The following is a 23,192-nucleotide window of genomic DNA, read 5'->3' as shown; positions in this document are numbered from 1 at the left end:
AATTATGAAATATAATCATTTTGTATCATTTCAACTACTTAGATTGCTAAATTTAATGTCTAAGAACTGATCTTAGTTATATGGAGTATTACAAATTTGTTATTTTATCACATCAGTTACACTAATTCATTTATATTTGCCCAAGTTCATTCTACCAAGGTTTCGGAATCATTGGGCTTACTGGGTTGGGCATACGTAAACTTAGTTGGGCCAATACTTTATGGATTATAGAAACTTCATTTTCATTATTTTCTCTTCCTTGGGTTGAACTTTACTATCATGAAACATATATTTTTATTTTATTTTATCATGTAGTATGTTAATAGCATATGTATTTATATTTGATAAATCTTAGTAAGTTTAAGGTTGGGTCGATATGATATACCGTATAAAAAAGTTGTATAGTATACTGTACTGAAAATATCAGTATTAAAGAATTTCATACCGTTACCATATCGAAAGTTTTGGTATACCATATTTTCGGTATGGATTATATTTATATTGTTATTGTATCGATATTTCAGTATACCATTCAGAACGGAATACCGAAGTTCGGTACGATACTCAGAAAATTCAATACGTATTGATTTTAAAAATATTTTGGTATACCGATAATATCGATACATACCGTATATTTAATATACAATGGTATACTGCGGTATGAGAAAATTCATATTGTTACGGTATCAAAAACTTACGATATAGTATCGTATACCGAAAATTCGATAATTTTTTTATATTTTTCAGTACGATACAAGCTATATACTACTTTTTCAGAACTTTTATCCACCCCTAAGTAAGTCATCTATGTGTAACTATTACCCATTAAATTATTAATAAGAATATTATAAATATAAGAGAAATATTATGATATTATCATATTCCCTTTATCCTATAAAAATAGAAATTTTGGGACAATCACATATTATAATGTAAAAACTAATCGAATGTAAATCTTATATTTAATAAAATATGAGTATTAATTTATATAATTGTGTAAGAGCATCCACAATGGCGCCCGTCCCGGCGGACGTCCGGCCGGCGTGCCGGAGTTCCGCGCGGGACGTCCGCCATTGTGCAGCGGTGACGCGGATACGGACGTCCGCTGCGGACACCGGAGTTCTGCGGCGTTCCCAGGACGTCCGTCGCGAAGTCCGCCATTGCGTTGACTCTACGGACGTCCGCGCGGACGTCCCGATGATTTTATTATTATTTTTTCAAAAATTCTATAAATACGGCTCGTTGAACTTCATTTCATTCGTACCATTTGTATTAACGAGTATCTCTCTCTCTAAATACTTTTCTTTCGAAGATAAATGGAGCACCACGATAGTGATTCCCCCGCCACGAGCGAGTCAGAGGGACCGATCTTTCCCGTTGGCGGAAGTACCCCAATGTCCGCCACGATGTCCGGAATGGAGGGGATGATGCCCCAACCCCAAATGACGGCGAGGATGATGCTCGGGTACTACAACATGTACCCGCCTTGGTATGATATGATGCCCCAAATGCCCCAAATGCCCGGGGTGAGTGCTGGAATGACCCCAATGCCGGGGATGATGCGCGGAATGCCGGGGATGATGCCCGGAATGCCGGGAATGATGCCGCCCCAGATGACCGGGATGATGATGCCGAGGATGATGCAGGGCTCGCCTGTCCCTGCGGGGGAGTAGGCAAGGGGTCCCCTAATCACCGGTGGACAATGTCTATCGCCCCTATATGGATTTACTATCGACGGACAACCCCCCGAGTACTCCTCTCGAGACTCAATTCACTGGCATCGAGACGTTCTCGTTTGAGGAATTAGGGCTATCTCCGATCCGGGATTCTCGCACAGACGCACCAACGGCGACATGGAGGAGGGGGAGGACAAGGAGAGGGAGGGGCAGGGGACGGGGCACTACCACGCCTGCGGCGGGGTACGATGGTGAGGCGATGGCCGCTGAGGTGGGGGAGGGATCCAGCGGAAAAAAGAGGACCGTTTGGAGCACAGAGGAGTGGATCGCGCTTGCGAAGGTGTGGATCAGTATAGTGGAGGATCCATATATCGGGGCTAACCAGCATATCGACAGGATATGTTGGCGCATTAGCCAAAACTACCTCCAATTCAAACCGCCAGGGGGGAAGCCTCACAACGGAGAGCAATGCCGAAAACACTGGGAGCGGCTGAAGTGGCAGCTCAGCCGATTCGCCGGCATTTACACAAACAACCCCCGCTCGGCAACCAGCGGCATGTCTACCGAGGATGTGAAGCTTCTGTCTCACCATCAGTTCAAAGATGCTGCGACGGGCTTCGGGGAATTCAAATATTGGGCGGTGTATCTTGTGGTGCAGACTTCAGCCAAGTTTACTGCGGGTGTTGAATCTGGCTGGCCGAAGTGGACGAAGATCAGCGCCTCCGGGGAGTACAGTAGCAGTGTTGGTTCCCACGAACTCCCTCCCGCCGAGGCAGAGTTCCCGACACCTTCATCGTCGGCCCGCCGCCGTCGCCCAGAAAGGCAAAAGTCCGCGGCGCGGATGGCGAGTGGAAGCGCCAACGAGTCCGCCGAGGCTCAATCGGCAACTCCTACCCAAAACGATCCCGAGCTCCCTTCACTCGCCCGCGTCCCGCAACATGAAACCCTGTTACGTGCAATGGTTGAATGACAGACATCGACCGACCACCATTACAGGTCGTCGCTGAAGGATATCATCAATAGTATGCGACGCGATTTGGGGTTGGGAGACATGGCGGAGAGTGGTGACGAGGGGACTACCGGCGGAGACGACGAGGCTACTGGCGGCGGGGAATCCGAGGAGTGAGATGGCGGGTTTTTTTAACTATGTAATTTTTTTAATAATTATGTATGTTTTTTTTGTACTAGATATGTTTTTTTATAAATAAAGTGGTTGCAATTTCTCCGTATTTGTGTCGAAATTTTAATTTCGTGAATTGTTTTATTCCGTGAATTTGTGAATTTTTATTATTGTGGGAAGTCCGTCGGGATGTCCTTGGGGATGTCCGCCACCGTGCAGTAGGATGTCCTTATGACGTGGTAGTGCAGTGAGAAGTCCTTATGACGTGGCAGGAGGTGTTTTTGGAATGTCCACGGGGACATCTGCACCACTGTGGATGCTCTAATATCTTTTTTATTTGGAGGAAATATTGATATTTCTCTTCCATTTAAAAAGTTATGTTCTCTAGTTTCCATTGATTCGGGCTAGGTCAAGAAACAATTAGTCTAAAATTTTGAGTGGAGAAATAATTAACATTTTGGAAATCCACTTTATTAGCAAGACTAAATAAAAGGTCGGCAAAACTGGTGTGGGTGGGGGCAGGAAGATTGAACACCCAACCCAACCACGTTGTGTCGGTGGCGAGTCTCTTCACCATTTCCCTCTTTAATCCCTTTTCACTCTGCAAGCCTTAGCATTCATTTGTTCCCTCCGATGGATTCCCAAACCGTCAAAAAAACCCCAAAACCTTCCAATTTCGTCAAGTCCACTCTCCATTCCATCAAGATCCACTTCTCCTCCCACCCCCGTTTCTGGCTCTTCATCGCCTTCCTTTGGGCCCAAGCCCTAATCATCTCCATCGCCCGCACTCCTCCCCTCTGCTTCCCCGACCGCTCCTCCTCCCCCTCCCCCTCCCTCCGCTACGTCCCGATTCACTCCAATACCACCCCCGCCGCCGCCCTCCCGGAGCCTCCTCCCGCCCTATACACCGACGATTGCCCCTCCGGCCGCGTCTTCTCCTACGACCTCCCCCCCTCCTTCCATCGCGACCTCGTCGTCCCCAATTGCACCGATCTCGACTTCTGGAATTGGGAATGCGGCATCATCTCCAACCACGGCTACGGCCGCGCCGCCTCCGAGCTCCGCCGCACCCTCCCCGCCGATCTCCACAAATCCTGGTACCACACCAATCAATTCTCCCTGGAGCTCCTCTTCCACCACCGCATCCTCAAGCACAATTGCCGAACCTTAGATCCGGATCTCGCCACCGCCTTCTACATCCCCTTCTACGCCGGCCTCGCCGTCGGAAAGCACCTATGGGATAACGACACGTCAGCCAAAGATCGTCATTGTAAAATGATGCTGACGTGGGTTAAATCGCAGCCCTACTGGAAAAAAATGAACGGCTCCGATCACTTCATGACCATCTCCCGAATCACTTGGGATTTCCGCCGTTTGACCGATCCTGGCAAATCCTGGGGCTCCAGCTTCCTCAACATGCCTTCGATGCAGAAAGTGATCCGATTCATCGTCGAGAAGTATCCCGGCGACGACATGGACCTCAGCGTGCCCTATCCCACCGGATTTCACCCCAAAACAACGGAGAGTTTGATCCAATGGCAGGGTTTCGTGCGCGATTACAATCGCAAGAAGCTCTTCTCCTTCATCGCAACCGACGATAAAAATTGGGGGAAAAACGACCTCCGCCGTCTCATGTCGGATTACTGCCGCCGCGAATCGAGCTCCTGCGTCGCCGTGGACTGCGGCGTGAGCGATTGCACGAAGAATTCGTCTGCAACGCTGATTCCGCTTCTGGAATCGGAATTCTGCCTGCAGCCGAAGGGGGAGAGCTACACGAGCAAGGCAGTTTTCGAGTGCATGGTGGCTGGCTCGGTCCCGGTTTTCTTCGTGAAGACGTCGTACGAGCAGTATGAGTGGTTCTTGCCGGGGGAGCCGGACAGTTACTCGGTTTTTATAGAGGAGGAGGAGGTGAGGAACGGGACGGTAGCAGTGAAGGAGGTGCTGCAGAGGTTTAGCAAGGAGGAGATTCAGAGGAAGAGGGAGAGAGTGATCGAGACGATTCCGAGGATCATCTATTTGAAACCAAATGCAGGGATCAAGAGCTTTAAGGATGCTTTTGATATTGCTTTTGATGGGGCTATGGAGAGGATTAAAGAGGAAAAGGAATGGGCTGATTTCTTACGCTGAAGCAAGGGATTGGAGAGATGAGTTTCCTTTTTGTTTTGTTTTGTTTTGTTTTGTTTTGTTTTGTTTTCTTGTGTTTATGAAGATGAGTTTGGTGATTGATTAGGGAGAGTAACAGAAATGTGTACAATGTAATGTGATAGATTTTTTTGGGGGATGTTGGGGGAGGGCTGGAGCAGCAGCCCCCTCAAACACAAGCTGAGATTGCTTATTAGTAGTGTCTGTTTATTGCATGGATTCAATATAAAATTTGGCCACTTGCACAAGTTAGCAGTTTGAATCTTTACCAGTAAGAGATGAATATTTGGTAGTGGTTGAATAATGGATAATGAATGGAATATTGCATAATCCATCTACGTATAATATTTCAGTGGGGTAAACATCTCGCAAAGATGGAAGCTCAGTAGAAAGCAAACAGTAGGAGCTTGTTTCCTTTATACTCCCTCCGTCCCACTTTAAGTGGAGCATTAGGAGCCTCTGCACCTGTAATAAATAGCGCTAACCCCAAAATCCATGACAACTTACTTCACCATTGCTTGCGAAGGTTTTCGATCATTTGCTGGTACATTTTTTTCAAACCCTAATCTTGGGCCTCCCCGAACTTGGTCGTGGTGTCGAGCAACAATCTCAGCAACGATGCATTCATTCACCAGCACCTGGATGTTGACGTCGGGCTGCGACGCTGTGAGTGGTGGCTCGGCCGCCTTTGCCTTTGCCTTTGCCTTCCCCTTCCTCTTGCCCTCTTTTTTGGCCAATGGGACGACCTTCAAGTTGAAGGCATTGTCCCTGCCCCAATTAAATACAACAATAAAAAAAATAATTTAGGTCCGGTGGGCACTATCGCCCTTTTCTACCGCGTCACGGAGACTACCGAGCCCAAAAGCGTCGGCCGTGGCACCCTCTCGGCGCACTCCCCTGCCCCCAAATATTGCCGCACGCGGCCGGTCGATTTTTGGGGTCCTACTGTGAATGCTCTGGTGGGAAAACACAACGAGACAGCAACAAAAAAATGGGAAAATGAATAACAAAAGTGGGAAAATGAATAACAAAAGTGGGAAAACGAAAAAGGGAAAGAAGATTAAAGCATATGGGACTGAATTTTATTCCAACCTTTTGAGCTAAAATCATGCTACTCTGGGTTGTCTTATTATAAATAATTTCTTTTAGCAAATAGAAACACTTTTACTTTCTCTTATTATTTTTTGTCTCTTTTAAGTTTTAATTTACTCTATTTAATACCTTCTATGTTTTATAATTAACTCACTAAAACATTATTTTCTTCAATCATATATCTAAAAAATGCGTTACTTATAATGGCCACAGATTATTATTCATGTGTTCTTGATTACTATCTATAATCACTTGATATTAGAAATTGAATAACTATACTATTCACCTAGATTTTATGTTTTTCATTTTTTATTATTATTTATAATCATAACTTCTAATAAATCAATTTTTAAGTAATAAATAAAGAATTAAATAGTTAAATAATTACATAGGGACGAACGTGATGGATATTATATGACCACTTAAATATAGAGTCACTTATGGTTAAATATGACCTATTTCATACTACCCCATTAGCCATTATTTGTCCTTCCGCCAATACTTATCACACTTACTTTTACTATTTTTAGTACTAGACCTACAATACTTATTCCCTTTACACTTTTTATAAAATTAATTAATAAAAGTAGAATCCAGATTCTACTATTTTTTACAATTTACTTTCTACTAGTATTACATTTTATAAAATCTGTGTCGAGTCAAAGTGTAATGTTTAATGACGGACGGAGTGAGTATTTAATTTGATTGAGAAATTTCAACCGGCATTGTGAGAGATTTTGTAAAAAGTACTCTCCCCTTCTCAACTAAGTTGTGTCGTATTCATTTTTAGGATGTTCCAACTAAGTTGAATCATTTCCTTATTTGACAAGAGTAAAAATTCAATCAATCATTTTATTCCATCACCTATTTTACTTTCTCTTTATCTTCTACTTTATTCCTCTCTCATACTTTTCAACACAATTTCTTAATCTCCAAAAGTCTTGACTCAATTTTATTCCATCACCTATTTTACTTTCTCTTTTGTAAAAAGTACTCTCCTCGTCCCAACTAAGTTGTGTCGTATTCCTTTTTAGGATGTTCCAACTAAGTTGAATCATTTCCTTATTTGACAAAAGTAAAAATTCAATCAATCATTTTATTCCATCACCTATTTTACTTTCTCTTTATCTTCTACTTTATTCTTCTCTCATACTTTTTAACACAATTTCTTAATCTCCAAAAGTCTTGACTCAATTTAATTAGGACGAAGGACGAAGGGAGTAACTAATTAATCCATAAATTATATAAGTGCTTTTGTAAAAACTAAAAAAATTATGTACGAGATTTTGTAAAAAGCACTGTTTTAAAAACCGTTTGAACCGGCCGGTTCGACCGGTCCGACCGCGAACCGTTAGGTAGTCCGGTCCGGTTTACCTATTTAGACCAGTGTGAGTTTGAGCCATCGAGAACCGTTTGAACCGGCCAGTTGGACCGGTCTGGCCGGAAACCGGAAACCGGTTTTTGCCTTTTGTGTTCAAAATTTTAAAAACTTGTTATTGGAAGGGCTTGAGAACTCATGACCTCCACTCCAATCAACAAGAGCTTAACCACTCCACCACAAGCCCCACATGGAAAAATAAGAACATTAAACAATGTTATACATAGAATATTAATATTTTTATTTAAACCAACTAATAATTCATTTATTTTATATTTATTATGTAATTATTTATTATGATATATTTAATTATCATCCTCTAAATTTTATCTATACTTTCCTAGTTACTATATTATTACTATAACGCTTGTTACTATCTTTATATTATAGTAAGATTCGATTTTTTCAATATATTTATTTATTATAGTTTATTATTTACTAAATATATATTTTTATAGCATATATTTAATTTATGTAGCCTAACTATTGATAATAAAGTATTCTTTTGTTCACACTAACTAACAATTTGTATATTTTATTATATTCACTAAATTTTAATGTTTTATATTTGTATATATACTAATTATTTATAAGATTGAAAGTTTTTGTGATACATTATTGATCATATTTTATTATTTATTATATTGGACACTATATTTTACATTATAAATTGAATTATACATATTTGTAACAGTAAAACGGTTCGACCAGTGATTAAACCGGTCCGACCGGTTGAAGCATGAACCAGTAGCTTCACCGATTCGCTTACCGGTCCAGTTTTTAAAATATTGGTAAAAAGTAAAACTAATCACTCTATACACTAGTAGTATATGTAAGAGAAAGAAAAAGGAAATTTGAATATATTAAAAAAACTTGGTCTGACATGCAATGGCTAATGGCCTCTGACTTCTAGTTGAACACTCGTGTTTATCCTGAAGAGTCCGGAAAGACGGATGATATAGAAAGATAACTCACACTCAAATTATATCCAATTGCAAAGGTCATTGCTTACATCATCGCATTTCGTCCAAGATACACAGCAGCTTATTGACATACTCCCCTTGTCATTATCATTAAATATTAAATATTTGTTTTTCGATACGAGATTTTATGTAATAGAGTATTATTTTGTGAATAATGAAAAGAGAATAAAGTGAGAGAAAAATAGAGATGATAGTTCCCTATTTAAGAAACATTTTATCTTAAATGAAATAATCTTAAAAGAAATACGTTTCATTTTTAATGCGAAACAGAGAGTACTTGTTCAATCAATCTTTTGCTACCTAAATCCAAATGTTTCAAAGACAATGACATGGCACCAGGATGAAGACAAACTTCTTCAATTGATGCATTATAGCCACGTACTTGATTTCACATATAAATAGGGTAAGTCACACACATATTTCTTAATTCACATTTACACTATGATATCAAGCATGGAAACAAGCTGGATATCTATCCTCTTGCTTCTTATCATTGCTATCAAATATTTAACCAAACAAAAAGGAAAAATCCCACCTAGCCCTAACCTCACACTCCCTCTTGTAGGGCACCTCCACCTCCTCAAGTTCCCTCTCCACCGCACCTATCACAACCTCTCTTTAAAGCTCGGCCCCATATTCTCCCTCCGCTTCGGCAACCGGCTCATGGTGGTGGTCTCCTCCCCGGCCACCGTCGAGGAGTGCTTCACGAAAAACGACATCGTTCTCGCCAACCGGCCCCGGTTCATCTCGGGCAAGTACATTGGCTACAACTTCAGCTCCGTCGTCCTCGCCCCGTATGGCGACTACTGGCGCAACCTCCGCCGCCTCACCACGGTCGAGATCTTCTCCACCGCCCGCCTCAACGCGTTCCAGTCCATCCGAGCCGATGAGGTGCGCCTTATGCTCCAGAGCCTCGCACGGCGAGGCTCCTGCGTGGTCGAGATCAGGTGACGTGGAACATGTAACTTTTATGTGGCAGACAACTGTTTGAAACGTGGATTATATATTTAGAAACAAAAATATATGTCCATAGTTAAATAAAAAGGCGTCCTTAACTGTTATTTTTAAGGTAGATCCAAAATGATAGTTAAAACTCGCGTTTTATATAGTTATAGATTTGGTGTGCTGTGTATTTATTGTCAGACCGCTGCTGTCGGTGCTGACGTTCAACAACATCATGAGGATGGTGGCGGGGAAGCGGTATTTCGGGGTGGAGGGGGCGGAGGATGACGAGGAGGCAAGGGAGTTCCGGGAGCTTCTGAAGGAGGTTTTCAAGTATGGAGGGGTTGCGAACCCGGGGGATTTCTTGCCGCTGCTGAGATGGATTGATTACATGGATTTTGAGAAGAGTCTGAGTAGGATTATGACAAAGCTCGATGCATTTCTGCAGAGATTGATTGAGGAGCATAGAAGCAAAAATGGCGGAAACACCATGATTGACCACATGCTTTATTTGCAGGAGTCGGAGCCTCAAAACTATACTCATGAAGTCATCAAGTCAATCATATTGGTAACTTCTTTCCTTCAAATCAACGAACTTTCCCACAAATCTGATATTTCCTATAACCTTTTAAAATAGTCTTAAAATTCACCACTTTTTTGAATTGTGTAGATTTTTCACTTTCCGGCATAAATTTTTTCTAGGTGAAATGCCAAAAACCTACGTGTAATTAATAGTTGGAGTTGCATTCCATCTTGTGAGGAAGATGAGAGTGGTGGTGATATGGAAACTCTAGAATTAATGTCTTGGCAAGCCACATATGCAAAATTTATGCGTGGGAAATCCGCCAAATTCATGGTTTTTCGGACCAATTTCTCTTTCAGGTGATGCTGCTTGCTGGGACGGACACATCATCAGTAACGATAGAGTGGGCAATGTCTGCTCTCCTAAACAACCCCGACAAAACAGAGAAGGCAAGAGAAGAGATCGATAGAGTAATCGGAACCGGCCGTCTCCTCACCGAGTCAGACTTGCCGAAGCTCCCGTACCTCCAGAACATCATAAACGAGACGTTCCGTTTGTACCCAGCCGCACCGCTGCTATTGCCACATGAGGCTGCAGCCGACTGCAAGATCGCAGGCTACGACATCCCGCGTGGCACGATCGTGCAGGTGAACGCATGGGCTATTCACAGGGACCCGCGCGTCTGGGACAACCCGGAGAGGTTCGAACCGGAGCGGTTTGAGGCTGCGGAGCCGAGGGCCCCGCAGCTGGTCCCGTTCGGGATGGGGCGGCGGTCGTGCCCGGGGAATGTGTTGGCCCAGCGGATGGTGGGGCTGACGCTGGGGGGGCTTGTGCAGTGCTTTTATTGGGAGAGAGTTGAGGAGGGATTGGTTGATATGAGGGAAGGGAAAGTAGGGGTGTCGATATCCAAACAAGTGCCTTTGGAAGCTAAGTGTAGAGCGCGCCCATTGCTTCAACGTGTTCTTGCGCTATAGGATCTTATCTTTTTATCCCTTTGTTGCTATGTGCTTTTTGGTGGTTGATAAATAAATGGATGTTTTCTGGTTTGGATTGTTGGGTAATTTTGTTGCGATTCGAAAATTATCTCTAGCTCCTCACTCGCTTCCATAATCCTCTCCCTTTCTCTGCTGGAATTCTATCCGGAAGATTTGCATTATTGTTTTCTTTAGTATTTTCGTTATTATCACTTTTTTAGATGAAGATTAGAAGAATAAAGTATTTTAACTTCATATTCCAGTCGTCGTGTGCATTTTTTTTTTGTTGAATATGAGTTTTAATACACAATATAAGAGTATGCATACTCTTATCGGACGGAGATAGTATCACTTTCATTTGGTCATCGTCATGTGAACGTAACTCGTAGAATTTTACATATTAACTATTCCTCCGCCCACCATTTAAAGAGTCTTTTTAACTCAGTACGAATTTTAAGAAATTATTCCCTCTGTCCTAGCTAGGATGAAACATTTCTTGGCCGGCACGAGATTTTAGGAGTTATTGGTTTATGTGTTTAATTGGAGAAAGAAAATGTGAGTGTAAATATTAAAATAGAGAGTTAAAAAAAGATGAGTATTTTAATAAGAGTGAGAAAAAGTAGTTGGATGTATTAATTGGAGAGAGAAAGTTTCTAAAATAGGAAATGTATCATCTTAGTTGGGATAAACTAAAAAGGAAAATGAGTCATCTTAAGTGAGACAGAGGGAGTATTTGATTTCGTGAAGAAAAGTAAAAGAATAAAGTGAGTGGAATATGAGACTCATTTTTAGTACTCCCTCAGTCCTCCAAATTTTGTCACAGTTTAACCGGACACGAGTTTTAAGAAATGTAATGGAAAGTGGGTTAAAAAAGTTGGTAGGATGTGTGTCCTACTTTTAAAGTATTAGTTTTATAATGAAATGTGAGTGGTAATAAGTTAGTGGAATGTGAGGTCCACTACCAAAAATAGTAAAAAGTGAAATGTGACAAATTTTGTGGGACGGATGAAAATGTAAAATGTGACAAAATTTCAAGGACGGACGGAGTATTAGTTTAATAATGAAAAGTGAGTTTAAAAAGTTAGTGAAATATGAGTTGTGCATACTAAACGTGAAAAATAGTAAATAATTCTATAAATTGTGAACAACCCAAAATGAAAAAATAATTCTTTAAATAGTGGACAGAGGGAGTAATAGACATCATTCGTATTTGTAAACATTTCCATTTTTTCGTTTGTCCCATAAAAGTAGTTCATTTCCATTTATAGAGAGTGTTTCTCAACTTATTACACATATACATCAATTTATTGACAATTAATATCACATGGGCCCACCAATAAACAATAAACATAATATGGGTCTCACTATCCACTAACATTATTTTAACTATCATTCACTCCATCTCTCTTATTTTACCAATTATACATTAATTCGCGTGTCATCCTAAATGTCCCTATTTTTATGGGAAGGATGGAGTACTTTTTTTTAAAATTTAGCTCTTTGATGAAGTGAACCAAATTCTGTACTAATAATATTTTATTTTTTTTCTCTCTCATACTCTATTATATTTTCATTAAAATTCATGTCTTCCACTCAATGGCAGATCTAAAATTTTGATAATGCGGAGTCCACCCCACCATTATTATTGTTGCATATTTTTAGTGTCAATGACGCCAGAAACAATCCCGACATCAATAATACAGAATTGAGAGATGGAAGATGGGAGAGAAAAAATTTGAGAATGAAAAATATAAATTCAAGATACTTATGGTGATAGCGTCAGTCTCGAAATAATTGAAAAGTACATATTTAAGTGGATATAAAATAGAGTAAATGTCGAAATTTGTCCTAAACATATGACCAAAATACAAAATAGAGTAAAATGTCAAAATTGGTCATAAACATATGGCCAAAATACGAAGTTACCGTAAAAAATTGACGGTCAAACGTGGATTAGTGAAATTTTGACCTGATTAGGCGATTTTGATCACTGTAGCTAATATTTTAATTTTTTTTAAAATTTATGAAGTATTAAAAAATGCAAAATAATTAATTAAAATAAAGTAAAATAAAAAAGTCCATAATAGACTTTCTCTCTCTTCTCTCTTCTCTCTCCTCTCTTCCGTAGTGGTGGTGGAGTAATCACAAAGCTTACTCGACATCTCAATCAAATTGATGTACAAAAACATCTGTCTTCTCTCCCATATCTCTCCTCTTCGACAACCGGAGTCTGCCGGAGATGGAGCACGATCGAATTTGGTCTTGTACATCAATTTGATTAAGTTGCTGCGTACTCGCGTAAGCTCTGTGATTACTCCACGACGACGACAGAAGAGATGAGAGAGATGAGAGAGATGAGAGTGAAAGTCTATTTTGGATTTTTTTTTATTTTTTAAATTATTTATTTTGCATTTTCTAATATTTCATAAATTAAAAAAAAAAGAAAATATTAGCTACAGTAATCGAAATCACCTAATTCGGTCATAATTGCACTAATTCATGGATGACTGTCAATTTTTTACGGTTCCGTCTCTGCCTAAAAGAAACTGAATCGACAATGATTTCATTTATTTAGGAGCCGATTTTCAAAAAGTGAATGTTTTGATCCAACTTTATAGGGGGGGTTGGAGTATCACAGGAGGAACTGTAACGAATCCGAGATTGGTCATATGTTTGGAAACAATTTTATATTTTATAAAATATTCTAAGTTTAAGTTTGCTATAAATAGTTGGAGTAAAATCAATATTTGATATGATATTTTACTAAAACAGATTTAAATTTGAGGTAAAAGATTGAAAATACTCTAGAAATTTGATAATTAGAATATATAATTATTATTTCCTTAGTAGTGTAGTGGTATATATAGTATCATAGTTCTAATTTCGTTCATGTTGAGAATAGAGGTTCCTTGGTCACACCAAATTTCCAATGTCGCATGCTATTCACGATTCAACGCTAACGATCTCATAACGAAAATTCAAAACGTTGAAAATTATCATTTATAAAATATTAAATAAATAAATTTTAAAATACTAATCTAAGTCAAATGTCATTTAATTGGCATTGACCTTAAAAAATAGACGGCTCCGTAAAAAATGGACCAAATCCGGACCATTTTCATTTATTTTGGATTCAATAATTCAAAAGTTAATGTTTTGAACCAAAATGGTAAAATCGTCTAATGTTTAGGACCACAAATGACCTTTACATGATAATTTATGAAGTGTAGTATGAATGTTCAATAAGTATATCTCAAAATTCAAATGGTTGGGGGTTCTAAAGACCCTCATGCCCTAAGAGCATCCGCAACGGTGGCGCCGTAACCCGCATCCGTCCGTGCCGCTGGCACGGACGTGTCTCGCCGCCGCTGGCACGGCGCTGCTCAATGAGCAGGTGACGTGGTGGCACGCGATTGGGCAACGGCATAGCCGTTGCCTTTGAATATTTTTTATTTAAAATTCGTTATTTAATTATAAATAATGATAATAAATAAAAAAAATTTATTTTCCAAATCCCAAAAATATTGCCGTTTTTTTGCCCATTTTTCTGAATTTGTTGGAATTTTTTTTATTTTTTTCCCCCAAAGTCATCTATAAATACACACATTCATCATCCATTTATCACATCAAATCATCTCTCATTCATAATTCTTATACAAACTATCAACACATTCATCCCTCACTCAAAACCTCAAATGGATTTCACCCATCTCATGGCGGAAGCGGAGCGCGAAGAACAAGAATACTACGAAAAACATCGTGCCGCTTACGAAGCATATGTCGCGGCGAATACCCCCGCTCCTCCTCCTCAACGAACTAGATCAACTCGCCGCTACATCCATTGGGACCGGGAGGGAGCCCACGAAAGGCTCGTTGCCGACTACTTTGCCGACCAGCCACGGTTTCCGGCAGATTACTTCAGGCGCCATTTTCGCATGTCAAAGCGCTTGTTTATGCGAATTGTCAACACATTGTCCGCACGTGTTGAATTCTTCCAAACAGGTCCAGAAGCAGCCGGCCGGCAAAGTATCACGCCGCTGCAGAAGTGTACGTGTGCCATCCGACAACTCGCTACTGGGCAAACGACCGACATCTTCGACGAGTATTTGCATATCGGTGAGTCCACTGGAATCCTTTGTCTAAAGAATTTTTGCGAGGGCGTTCGTTCAGCCTTCGGGGATGAATTCCTTCGGGTACCCACCACCGATGATTGCCAACAGTTGCTTCGTCTTCACGAATCAGTCCATGGCTTTCCCGGAATGCTTGGCAGCATTGACTGCATGCATTGGAGGTGGAAGAATTGCCCGACTGCTTGGAGGGGGCAACACTTAAGCGGTCACAAATGCGGCGGCCCAACACTTATCCTTGAGGCGGTCGCCGACCACCGCCTATGGATTTGGCATGCATATTTCGGCGTTTCCGGAGCCAACAACGACTTGAACGTGCTCTATTCGTCACCCCTCTTCAATGATGTGATGAATGGTGTACTTCACCGTCAACGGAACTGCATACCACATCGGTTACTATCTCGCCGATGGTATCTACCCAAGGTGGTCGACTTTCATGAAAACGCTCAGCAACCCGCACGACCCGAGACGGGTTCTTTTGCGCAGCGTCAAGAGTCCGCGCGGAAAGACGTCGAAAGAGCCTTCGGGGTCCTTCAAGCCCCATTCAACATTGTGAAGGCCCCGGCTCGGCTGTGGTATGTGAATAATATCGCCTATTATCTTACACAACATGATTATAGCCGACGAAGGGCCGAGCGCGGCTAGCTTCTACGACGAGGATGAAGCCGGAAGCTCAACAGCGAGGTCTCCCCCACGCCGAGGTGAGCATACGACGGTTGACCAGAGGATCGAGACAACGCACACAATGCGCGATACCCGAACCCACATTCAACTACAAGAAGACCTAGTCAAACACATGTGGGCGAAATTCGGCAACGAGTAGTGGTTTTTTTTAATTTTTAGTATTTTAATTATGTAATTTTTAATTTTTAGGATTTTAATTATGTCGTTTTTATTTTATTTGTCATTTGTAATATTATTTAGGGTTTTTTAATGAATTTTAGTATTATGGAAATGTTTTTGTTTAATTGAATTTTAAATTAATTGTGCTCGTCCTTGCGGAAGAGCACAGCTGTGGGTGTTGTGCTCTTGCCAGAGAGTAGGCAGAAAAAGTGGGGCCGGACCCACAACCGTGCCGCTGGCAAGAGCACGGTTGTGGATGCTTTAATGTGCGTCTTCTAATGCTTTCACTACCAAACAATGACAGATTTAAAAAACAAACCTCGTAGGACCAGAAATAGTAAAATAACAAACCTCGTAGGTACGGGTTTTAAAAAATATAAAGGAAAGTGAGTTGAAAAAGTTTATGGAATAAGAGTCTCACTTTTATATTTTAGTTTTATTATTAAATGTGAGTGAAATGAGTTAGTGAATGTAGGTCTATTTATCATTTATGGTAAAAAAGTGAAATTGGATAATTAATGGAGGACGAATGAAAATGACAAAAGTGGACAACTAATGGGGGATGGAGGGAGTATTCTTTTAAGTTTGAATTTTATATAAATGATTGGAGTAAAATCAATATTTGATACATCCTCCGTCCCATAAAATAGTCTTCTTTTTCCAGTTTGGTCAGTCCAAAAAATAGCCCCTTTCAGTTTCTTGTTTATCTTTTCACTCTTATAATGTGGCTCTCATTCTCCACTAACAATACTTCAATCAGCTTTTCTTTCTACATTTCTCATACTTTATTAATTTCGTATTAAAACGGTGCCGTTTCCAAAGTCCCTATTTTTATGGCACAGAGGGAGCATGATATTTTACACTAAAACAAATTTAAAATTGGTGTATAAATGGTTGAAAATGGTCTAAGAAATTTGATAATTTAATAATATAATTATCACTATTTCCTTAAATTGATCATAATTCTAATTTCGTTCATATTGAGAAGAGAGGTTCCTTTGTCACACCAAGTTTCCATGCTATTCACGATTCAACGCTAACGATCTCATCACGAAAATTCAAAACGTTGAAAATTCCCTTACCTTGACCATAGTCCATATATATGGATACGAAGTTTCCACCCCTTGGCCGCGCAATTGCGTGACCCAAACTCCTGTCCACATCACTCATGGTGTATAAATAAACAAGATTTGAAACCACAATAACAAGATATAATTTTCATACAATCATGGAACCAACCTTACTCTTCATTCTCATCTCCCTCCCATTTCTCCTCATTTCTCTAAAACTCTACAATTCAAGAAAAAAACTCCCTCCTTCTCCATTCCCCACACTTCCCCTACTAGGCCATCTCCCCCTCCTCAAATTCCCCCTCCACCGCACCTTCCTAAGCCTCTCCCGAAAACTCGGCCCCGTCTTCTCCCTCCGCCTCGGCACCCGTCTCATGGTGGTCGTCTCCTCCCCGGCCGCGGCCGAGGAATGCTTCACAACAAACGACATCACCCTCGCCAACCGCCCCCGCTTCATCATCGGCAAATACATCGGCTACAACTACACCTCCCTCGTCGGCGCCCCCTACGGCGACTACTGGCGCAACCTCCGCCGCCTCACGGCCACCGAGATATTCTCCTCTGCGCGCCTCAACGCGTTCCAATCGATCAGAGGCAACGAAGTCAGGCTCATGCTGGAGAAGCTGCGCAGGAAATCGGGGGAGGGCCGCGTTGAGATCAGGGAGGCTCTGTCTGAGATGGCCTTCAATAACATCATGCGGATGGTGGCCGGAAAGCGGTATTTCGGGGTAGGCGAGGACGACGAGGAGGCGGAGGAGTTTAGGGGGCTTATAAAGGAGGTTTTTGCCTACGGTGGTGTGTCTAACTTGGCGGATTTTTTTCCGGTTTTGAGATGGTTTGATTATAAAGGAGTGGAGAAGAATCTGGGTAGGATTTCTGCTAGAATGGATGCCTCTCTTCAAGCATTGGTTGATGAACAGAGACGACATGGCGATGGAAACACCATGATTAGTCACCTCCTTGCTATGCAGGATTCGGATCCAGAATATTATACAGAAGAAATCATCAAATGTATTATTGTGGTAAGTATACAAAATGACAATACTCTGTTTTTCATATTTAAAACACTAGTATCAAATTTATTAAATTTTGGGTGGTATAGACAAAATTACTATGTCATTTTCAAAATATATACACTCGTTAAAGCCATTTAAATTATAATGTATTTTTATAAAAAATACGCGAGGAGTAGTTAGTATATTAGGGAGGTGATCAGTTGCTAACTATTTGCTAATAGCTAACTGTTAACTATGTCAACAACCTATGTTATATAAATCAATACGAAGGCATGCGTATGTCAATTAAATTTTGTTGACATACAAACGTTTTCGTGTTGACATGTAGAATAAATGTCAACATGAACATATAAATACTTCCGTTGACATCTATAACATATATTGTAGACATAGTTACCAATTAGCAATTTAAAATAGTTAGCAACCAATCCCAATCCCAATATATTAATACGGCTTATATTTATCTTTTAGTTTGACCCAATGATATTGAATGTCTAGATCGGCTATTAGCTGCTGGGTTAATATTTTTTGTTATTTAATCCATCTTTTGGTCATGATATGAGTACTCTTTTAACCTTTTGGATTTGGTGCAAAGTACAATTGCGTCCCAATCGAAAAAATTCAAAGATCACGTCATATTTTATTACCGGAAACATATATTGGTTTAAAAATCACGATTTTGTTATAGTAGTTCTTAATTTAGAAAATTAACTCTTAATGTGGAAATGACAGATGATGCTACTTGTGGGGACAGACACGTCATCAGTAACAGTAGAGTGGGCAATGTCTGCGCTACTAAACAATCCAGACAAGATGAAGAAGGCAAGAGAAGAGATCGATAAAGTAATCAGAAACGACCGTCTCCTCCAAGAGTCGGATTTACATAACCTCCCTTATCTCCAAAACATAATATCCGAAACGTTGCGGCTGTTCCCCGCGGCACCGTTGCTTGTACCCCACGAGGCGTCGTCAGACTGCAAGATCGCGGGGTATGACGTGCCACGTGGTGCGATCGTGATGGTCAATGCATGGGCCATCCATCGGGACCCATCCGTTTGGGATGACCCGGAGACGTTCAAGCCAGAGCGGTTCGAAGGCGGGGGAATTGGGGCTCCGAACTTGCTAGCATTTGGGATGGGCCGGAGGGCGTGCCCGGGTAGCGGGCTGGCCCACCGGGTCGTGGGCTTGGCGTTGGGGAGTTTGATACAATGCTTTGAATGGGAGAGGGTTGATGAAAGGTTGGTGGATTTGAGTGAAGGGAAAGGAGCAAGTATGCCTAAGAATATACCTTTTGAGGCAAAATGTAGAGTTAGTGACGTGGGTCGAAGAGTTATTAGTGTTTGAAAGTGAGTTGGTTTTTGTAGTTTGGAATGGGCCAGATTATTTTTCTTTCTTTATTTGATTTTTGGAATCACAAATCATGTTTTATTTTGTTTCTCCCGGTTATTATCTTTGTTGACATAGTTTTTAATTTATGTTTTGTTTGATACTTCCTGCGTCCCATAAAAATATGTATTTTTAGTTAGATATGAATTTTAATGTACAATTGGTAAAGTAAAAGATAAAAAGAAAAAGTAATTAAAATATTGTTAGTGGAGTATAAGTCTCACCTCAATAAAGATAAGAGAATTTTCAAAATTAGAGAATGTTTATTCTTGTGAGACGGACTAAAAAAGAAAGAGTGATGTGATTAAAAAAACCTTACGATTCATCTTATCGGATTATTAGGTGAAATGTAGTTTAATTAACATAGGTATTGTTTTTAACATATCATGGTTTGTGTCACAAATTTTCATGTCATGCTTTTAAAAAATTAAATTTCTAAAGAATGTTTCGTTTGAATTTTCTTTAGAAAAGACAGTTTGATCAAATTGTACAAGTGATAAAATATTTAATTTTATGAAATTAATATATACATGATTGATTTATGTTCTGTGTAGGTGATCATGGTATATGAACTTTCTCTAAACTAATTTTCATTAAGTTATTAATTAATCTTATGCTAGATTGATTAATGAACATTTATTAATGAAGTTTATAAGGGGCTTTGTCATGATATGGGCTATAAAGCCACAAGCCCGCCGCAGCAAGGCCGTGTGCTAGTTCTGGGGCCGGGCCTTGGATTGGGATCTTGATCCTTTGACATGAACATTAGCTATGTTAGGGCCCAGATTAAGGATCTTTTTTACTAACGTTTATTGAGGCTATGGCCCAATAACTCATTTGAACTCATATACACATAGAGGGTTGTTGAATCTCGTTGTGTTTATTTTATACTACTCCCACAATCCATAAAATATTGTCTAAGTTTGACTTTGCACGAGTTTTAAGAAATGTGAAGAAAAATAAATTGAAAAAATTAGTGGAATGAGAGTCCCACATTTATAGTATTAGTTTTATAATAGAATTTGAGTGTAAAAAGTTAGTGGAAAGTAGGATCCATTTACCAAAAATAGAAAGAAATAAAAAAAAGCAAAGTTGACAACTTTTCACGGACTAACCAAAATGGCAAAACTGAACAATATTTCACGGACGGAGAGCGTATATTTATATTTGATTGAGAGCAATTTACGCGTCCAAGAAGACTGGAGAAAACATACATATGGACAGATTTACCTTAGCTATATACTCCATCAGAGAATGAAATAAAGGCTATCATAAATGGATATAGACTAATTCTATGAGATTGATGAAAAAGAAAATATGGCCTATTTCTATTGATGGGTGGAGTTATTAAGGAAAGATTCACCACAATCAATCTTGTGATTTCTCTCCATCTTTTATGATTTCTTTTCAACACTCTCCCTCAAGTTAAACAATGAGATCACCGATTTTTAACTTATCCTATACTTCATGAAATTACCCTGAATATTGTTTAAATCAAACACGTGGCATGACATGATTATCACAACAGAAAATGGTTGGCCGCCTTCTTTGGTGAAAATGAAATGTTTTAGTGTTTCCCGGCCTTTTAAAGATAAAACCTCGAGGTCGATATGTTATGCATCTTATGATGCTTTACCAATTTCTATACCGGAATCACATTCTAGATTCGTATTAATTCAACCATAACATATACCACATCAAAGAGATGATTTACCAACCTCCATCCATAGCTTATAGTTGATGTAGGATGGAATTCCACGAGTTGATGTTTCCCCTAAAGCTGCGGTTGATATTATCGTCTCTTTGGCCTTTGCTTTTCGGATTCTTTCGATGGAGAAGAATCTGATATAAACTTTACTTTTCTGCATATTCGATATGTGATATTTTGTAGTAAATTGTGTAACCTTAAAGCTGTAAAATCTGATTGTATATATAGGCAATAGACAACCTTTCAAGAAGGGTCGTATCCGTTCGTTTGCACCTTTTCATAAATACATCAGATTTATCCTACAACTTTTAATCTTTTACACATATTTATATACACATATTTATATCATCTATGCAAGGCAAGAGAAGAGGGTTATCAATACACCCGATTCTAATTCTTTAATCGAAACTGATCCATCACGGTATCGTCTTTTATATTAGAATCCAACTGATATGTTTTGAACTTAATCTTTAATATTAAACCAATATCTACACATATAGGAATAAATATTCCTACATTCTCCCACTTGACCTTTGTAGCTTACAATGGTTTAATCACTTTTCTGCGCACTATACCATTAAGTTCATATATCCTTTAAATACCTACAAAGTTAGACTTGATTGAATCATGGCGGTCACACAATCATTTTGTCGACATGATTCCTTCCATGTATCACAAATCAATTCTAACTTTATATGAATAAACCTTTTATTGAGATGAACCTTAATTCTCAATACAACATATGTTATCCAAGAACCATACTGTATACAAATTTAATGATAACATATCAATGCACAGAAACAGACTTTTATTGAATTTCAAGTGTCTTACACCTTATGAGCACAATATAATCCATATAGCAAGACTTTCTCTATAATACCCATATACTTTTCATGGCCACTTGGGTAATCTTTCATTTAATGTAAAGTTCTTATTATATTGTTCTATTCTACTCAAAAGACACTTTATGTTTCTGTACTTCTTCCTTTACAAATAAGTACTCACACTGCATTGTGTATCACCTTTTATGTACCTATCTTTCTTTTGTGAAGAAGATTTCTACGAAATCATCTCAACAAAATCTTAGTGACTTGGCCATAATGTTAACAATCCCAAGTATCAAGATTTATGTTTCGCAATTACTTTTCATGAACTTTGGTCTCAAAGCGAACCAAAATTCAACTTTCATAATGGAAATAGCAATGACAAACTATTTTCCATTTTCCATGATAATGCTCCCACTAATTAAAGGAACAAATAGCCAATCATCAATTTCTACCATTTGACGCATCAGGCATAATCTGAATCTGAACCAATGACATTTAAGACATCAGATCATCTTTACATAAACATGTGCTCTAGGTGCCTTGCAAGTACCTGAGGACTTTCTTTGTAGCCTTCCAGTGGTCCATACCGGGATTACTTTGATATCGACCCAGCATCCCAACCGTGAAGGTGATATCTGGTCTTGTACATGTTTCAAACTCCCAACCATAGGCTCCAATTCATTTTTCGGACATTTTATTTTACTGAACTTTTCTCCTTTCTGAATTGGAGCTATCCCTACGGAGCATTTATCCATTCTATATTTCTCTAAGACCTTATTGATATCATTTTTCTGAGACAAACTTACCAATTCTTGTGATCTATCCCGGAATATCTCTATTCCGATCACATAAGATGTCTCACCCATATCCTTTATGTTCAAAGAGAGATATTTCTGTACATAAGTTAATAAAACCCATGTCATTTGCGGCTAGCAAAATGTCATCAACATATAGGACTAATATGATAAACTTGCTCCCACTGAATTTAATATAGATACATCGATAAACGATGATTTCTACAAAATCATATGACACAATGATATCATTGAACTTTATATACCATTGTCTAGAAGCTTGTTTGAGTCCAAATATTGACTTTCTCAACTTACATACTAACTCTTCTTGTCCTTGTATCATAAATCCTTCGGGTTGTTTCATGTATACCTCTTCTTCAAGTACTCCATTCAGGAAAGCAGTCTTTACATCCATTTGGTAGGGCTCTAAGTCATAATGAGCCACCAAAGCCAACACAATTCTTAAAGAATCCTTCTTTGAAACTGGAGAGAAGGTTTCTTTGTAGTCAATGCCATCCTTTTGAGTGAAACCTTTGGCAACAAGGCGAACCTTGTACCTTTCAATGTCACCTTTTGAATCATGTTTTGTTT

The 23,192-nt window shown here is 39.6% G+C and overlaps 3 protein-coding genes across 3 annotated transcripts; all 3 read left to right on the top strand.

Moving 5' to 3' along the window:
• The first annotated feature begins 3,195 nt into the window (after positions 1-3,195).
• On the top strand, positions 3,196-5,186 carry LOC121804828 (xyloglucan galactosyltransferase XLT2-like). Its single transcript, XM_042204519.1, has one exon. It carries the CDS (start codon positions 3,430-3,432, stop codon positions 4,921-4,923), a length of 1,494 nt encoding a protein of 497 aa, XP_042060453.1. The 5' UTR covers positions 3,196-3,429; the 3' UTR covers positions 4,924-5,186.
• Positions 5,187-8,838: 3,652 nt separating this feature from the next.
• Positions 8,839-10,917, top strand: LOC121801955 (cytochrome P450 81Q32-like). The gene is made up of 3 exons (XM_042201443.1): positions 8,839-9,338; positions 9,535-9,901; positions 10,216-10,917. The coding sequence occupies exons 1-3, from the start codon at positions 8,845-8,847 to the stop codon at positions 10,828-10,830; spliced, it is 1,476 nt and encodes a 491-aa protein (XP_042057377.1). The 5' UTR covers positions 8,839-8,844; the 3' UTR covers positions 10,831-10,917.
• Positions 10,918-17,021: 6,104 nt separating this feature from the next.
• Positions 17,022-19,321, top strand: LOC121804848 (cytochrome P450 81Q32-like). The gene is made up of 2 exons (XM_042204545.1): positions 17,022-17,892; positions 18,619-19,321. Exons 1-2 carry the CDS (start codon positions 17,029-17,031, stop codon positions 19,228-19,230), a joined length of 1,476 nt encoding a protein of 491 aa, XP_042060479.1. The 5' UTR covers positions 17,022-17,028; the 3' UTR covers positions 19,231-19,321.
• Positions 19,322-23,192: the final 3,871 nt, after the last annotated feature.

The sequence above is a fragment of the Salvia splendens genome, chromosome 5 (genome assembly GCF_004379255.2).
Source record: "Salvia splendens isolate huo1 chromosome 5, SspV2, whole genome shotgun sequence".
Taxonomy (NCBI): Eukaryota; Viridiplantae; Streptophyta; class Magnoliopsida; order Lamiales; family Lamiaceae; genus Salvia; species Salvia splendens.
This window is presented reverse-complemented; position numbering and strand designations above follow the sequence as displayed.

Coding starts and splice junctions, on each gene's coding strand:
- LOC121804848 (XM_042204545.1), top strand. CDS start 17,029: ATGGAACCAACCTTACTCTTCATTCTCATCTCCCTCCCATTTCTCCTC. Junction 17,893..18,618: donor TCATCAAATGTATTATTGTG/GTAAGTATACAA, acceptor TGGAAATGACAG/ATGATGCTACTTGTGGGGAC.
- LOC121801955 (XM_042201443.1), top strand. CDS start 8,845: ATGGAAACAAGCTGGATATCTATCCTCTTGCTTCTTATCATTGCTATC. Junction 9,339..9,534: donor TCCTGCGTGGTCGAGATCAG/GTGACGTGGAAC, acceptor ATTTATTGTCAG/ACCGCTGCTGTCGGTGCTGA. Junction 9,902..10,215: donor TCATCAAGTCAATCATATTG/GTAACTTCTTTC, acceptor TTTCTCTTTCAG/GTGATGCTGCTTGCTGGGAC.
- LOC121804828 (XM_042204519.1), top strand. CDS start 3,430: ATGGATTCCCAAACCGTCAAAAAAACCCCAAAACCTTCCAATTTCGTC.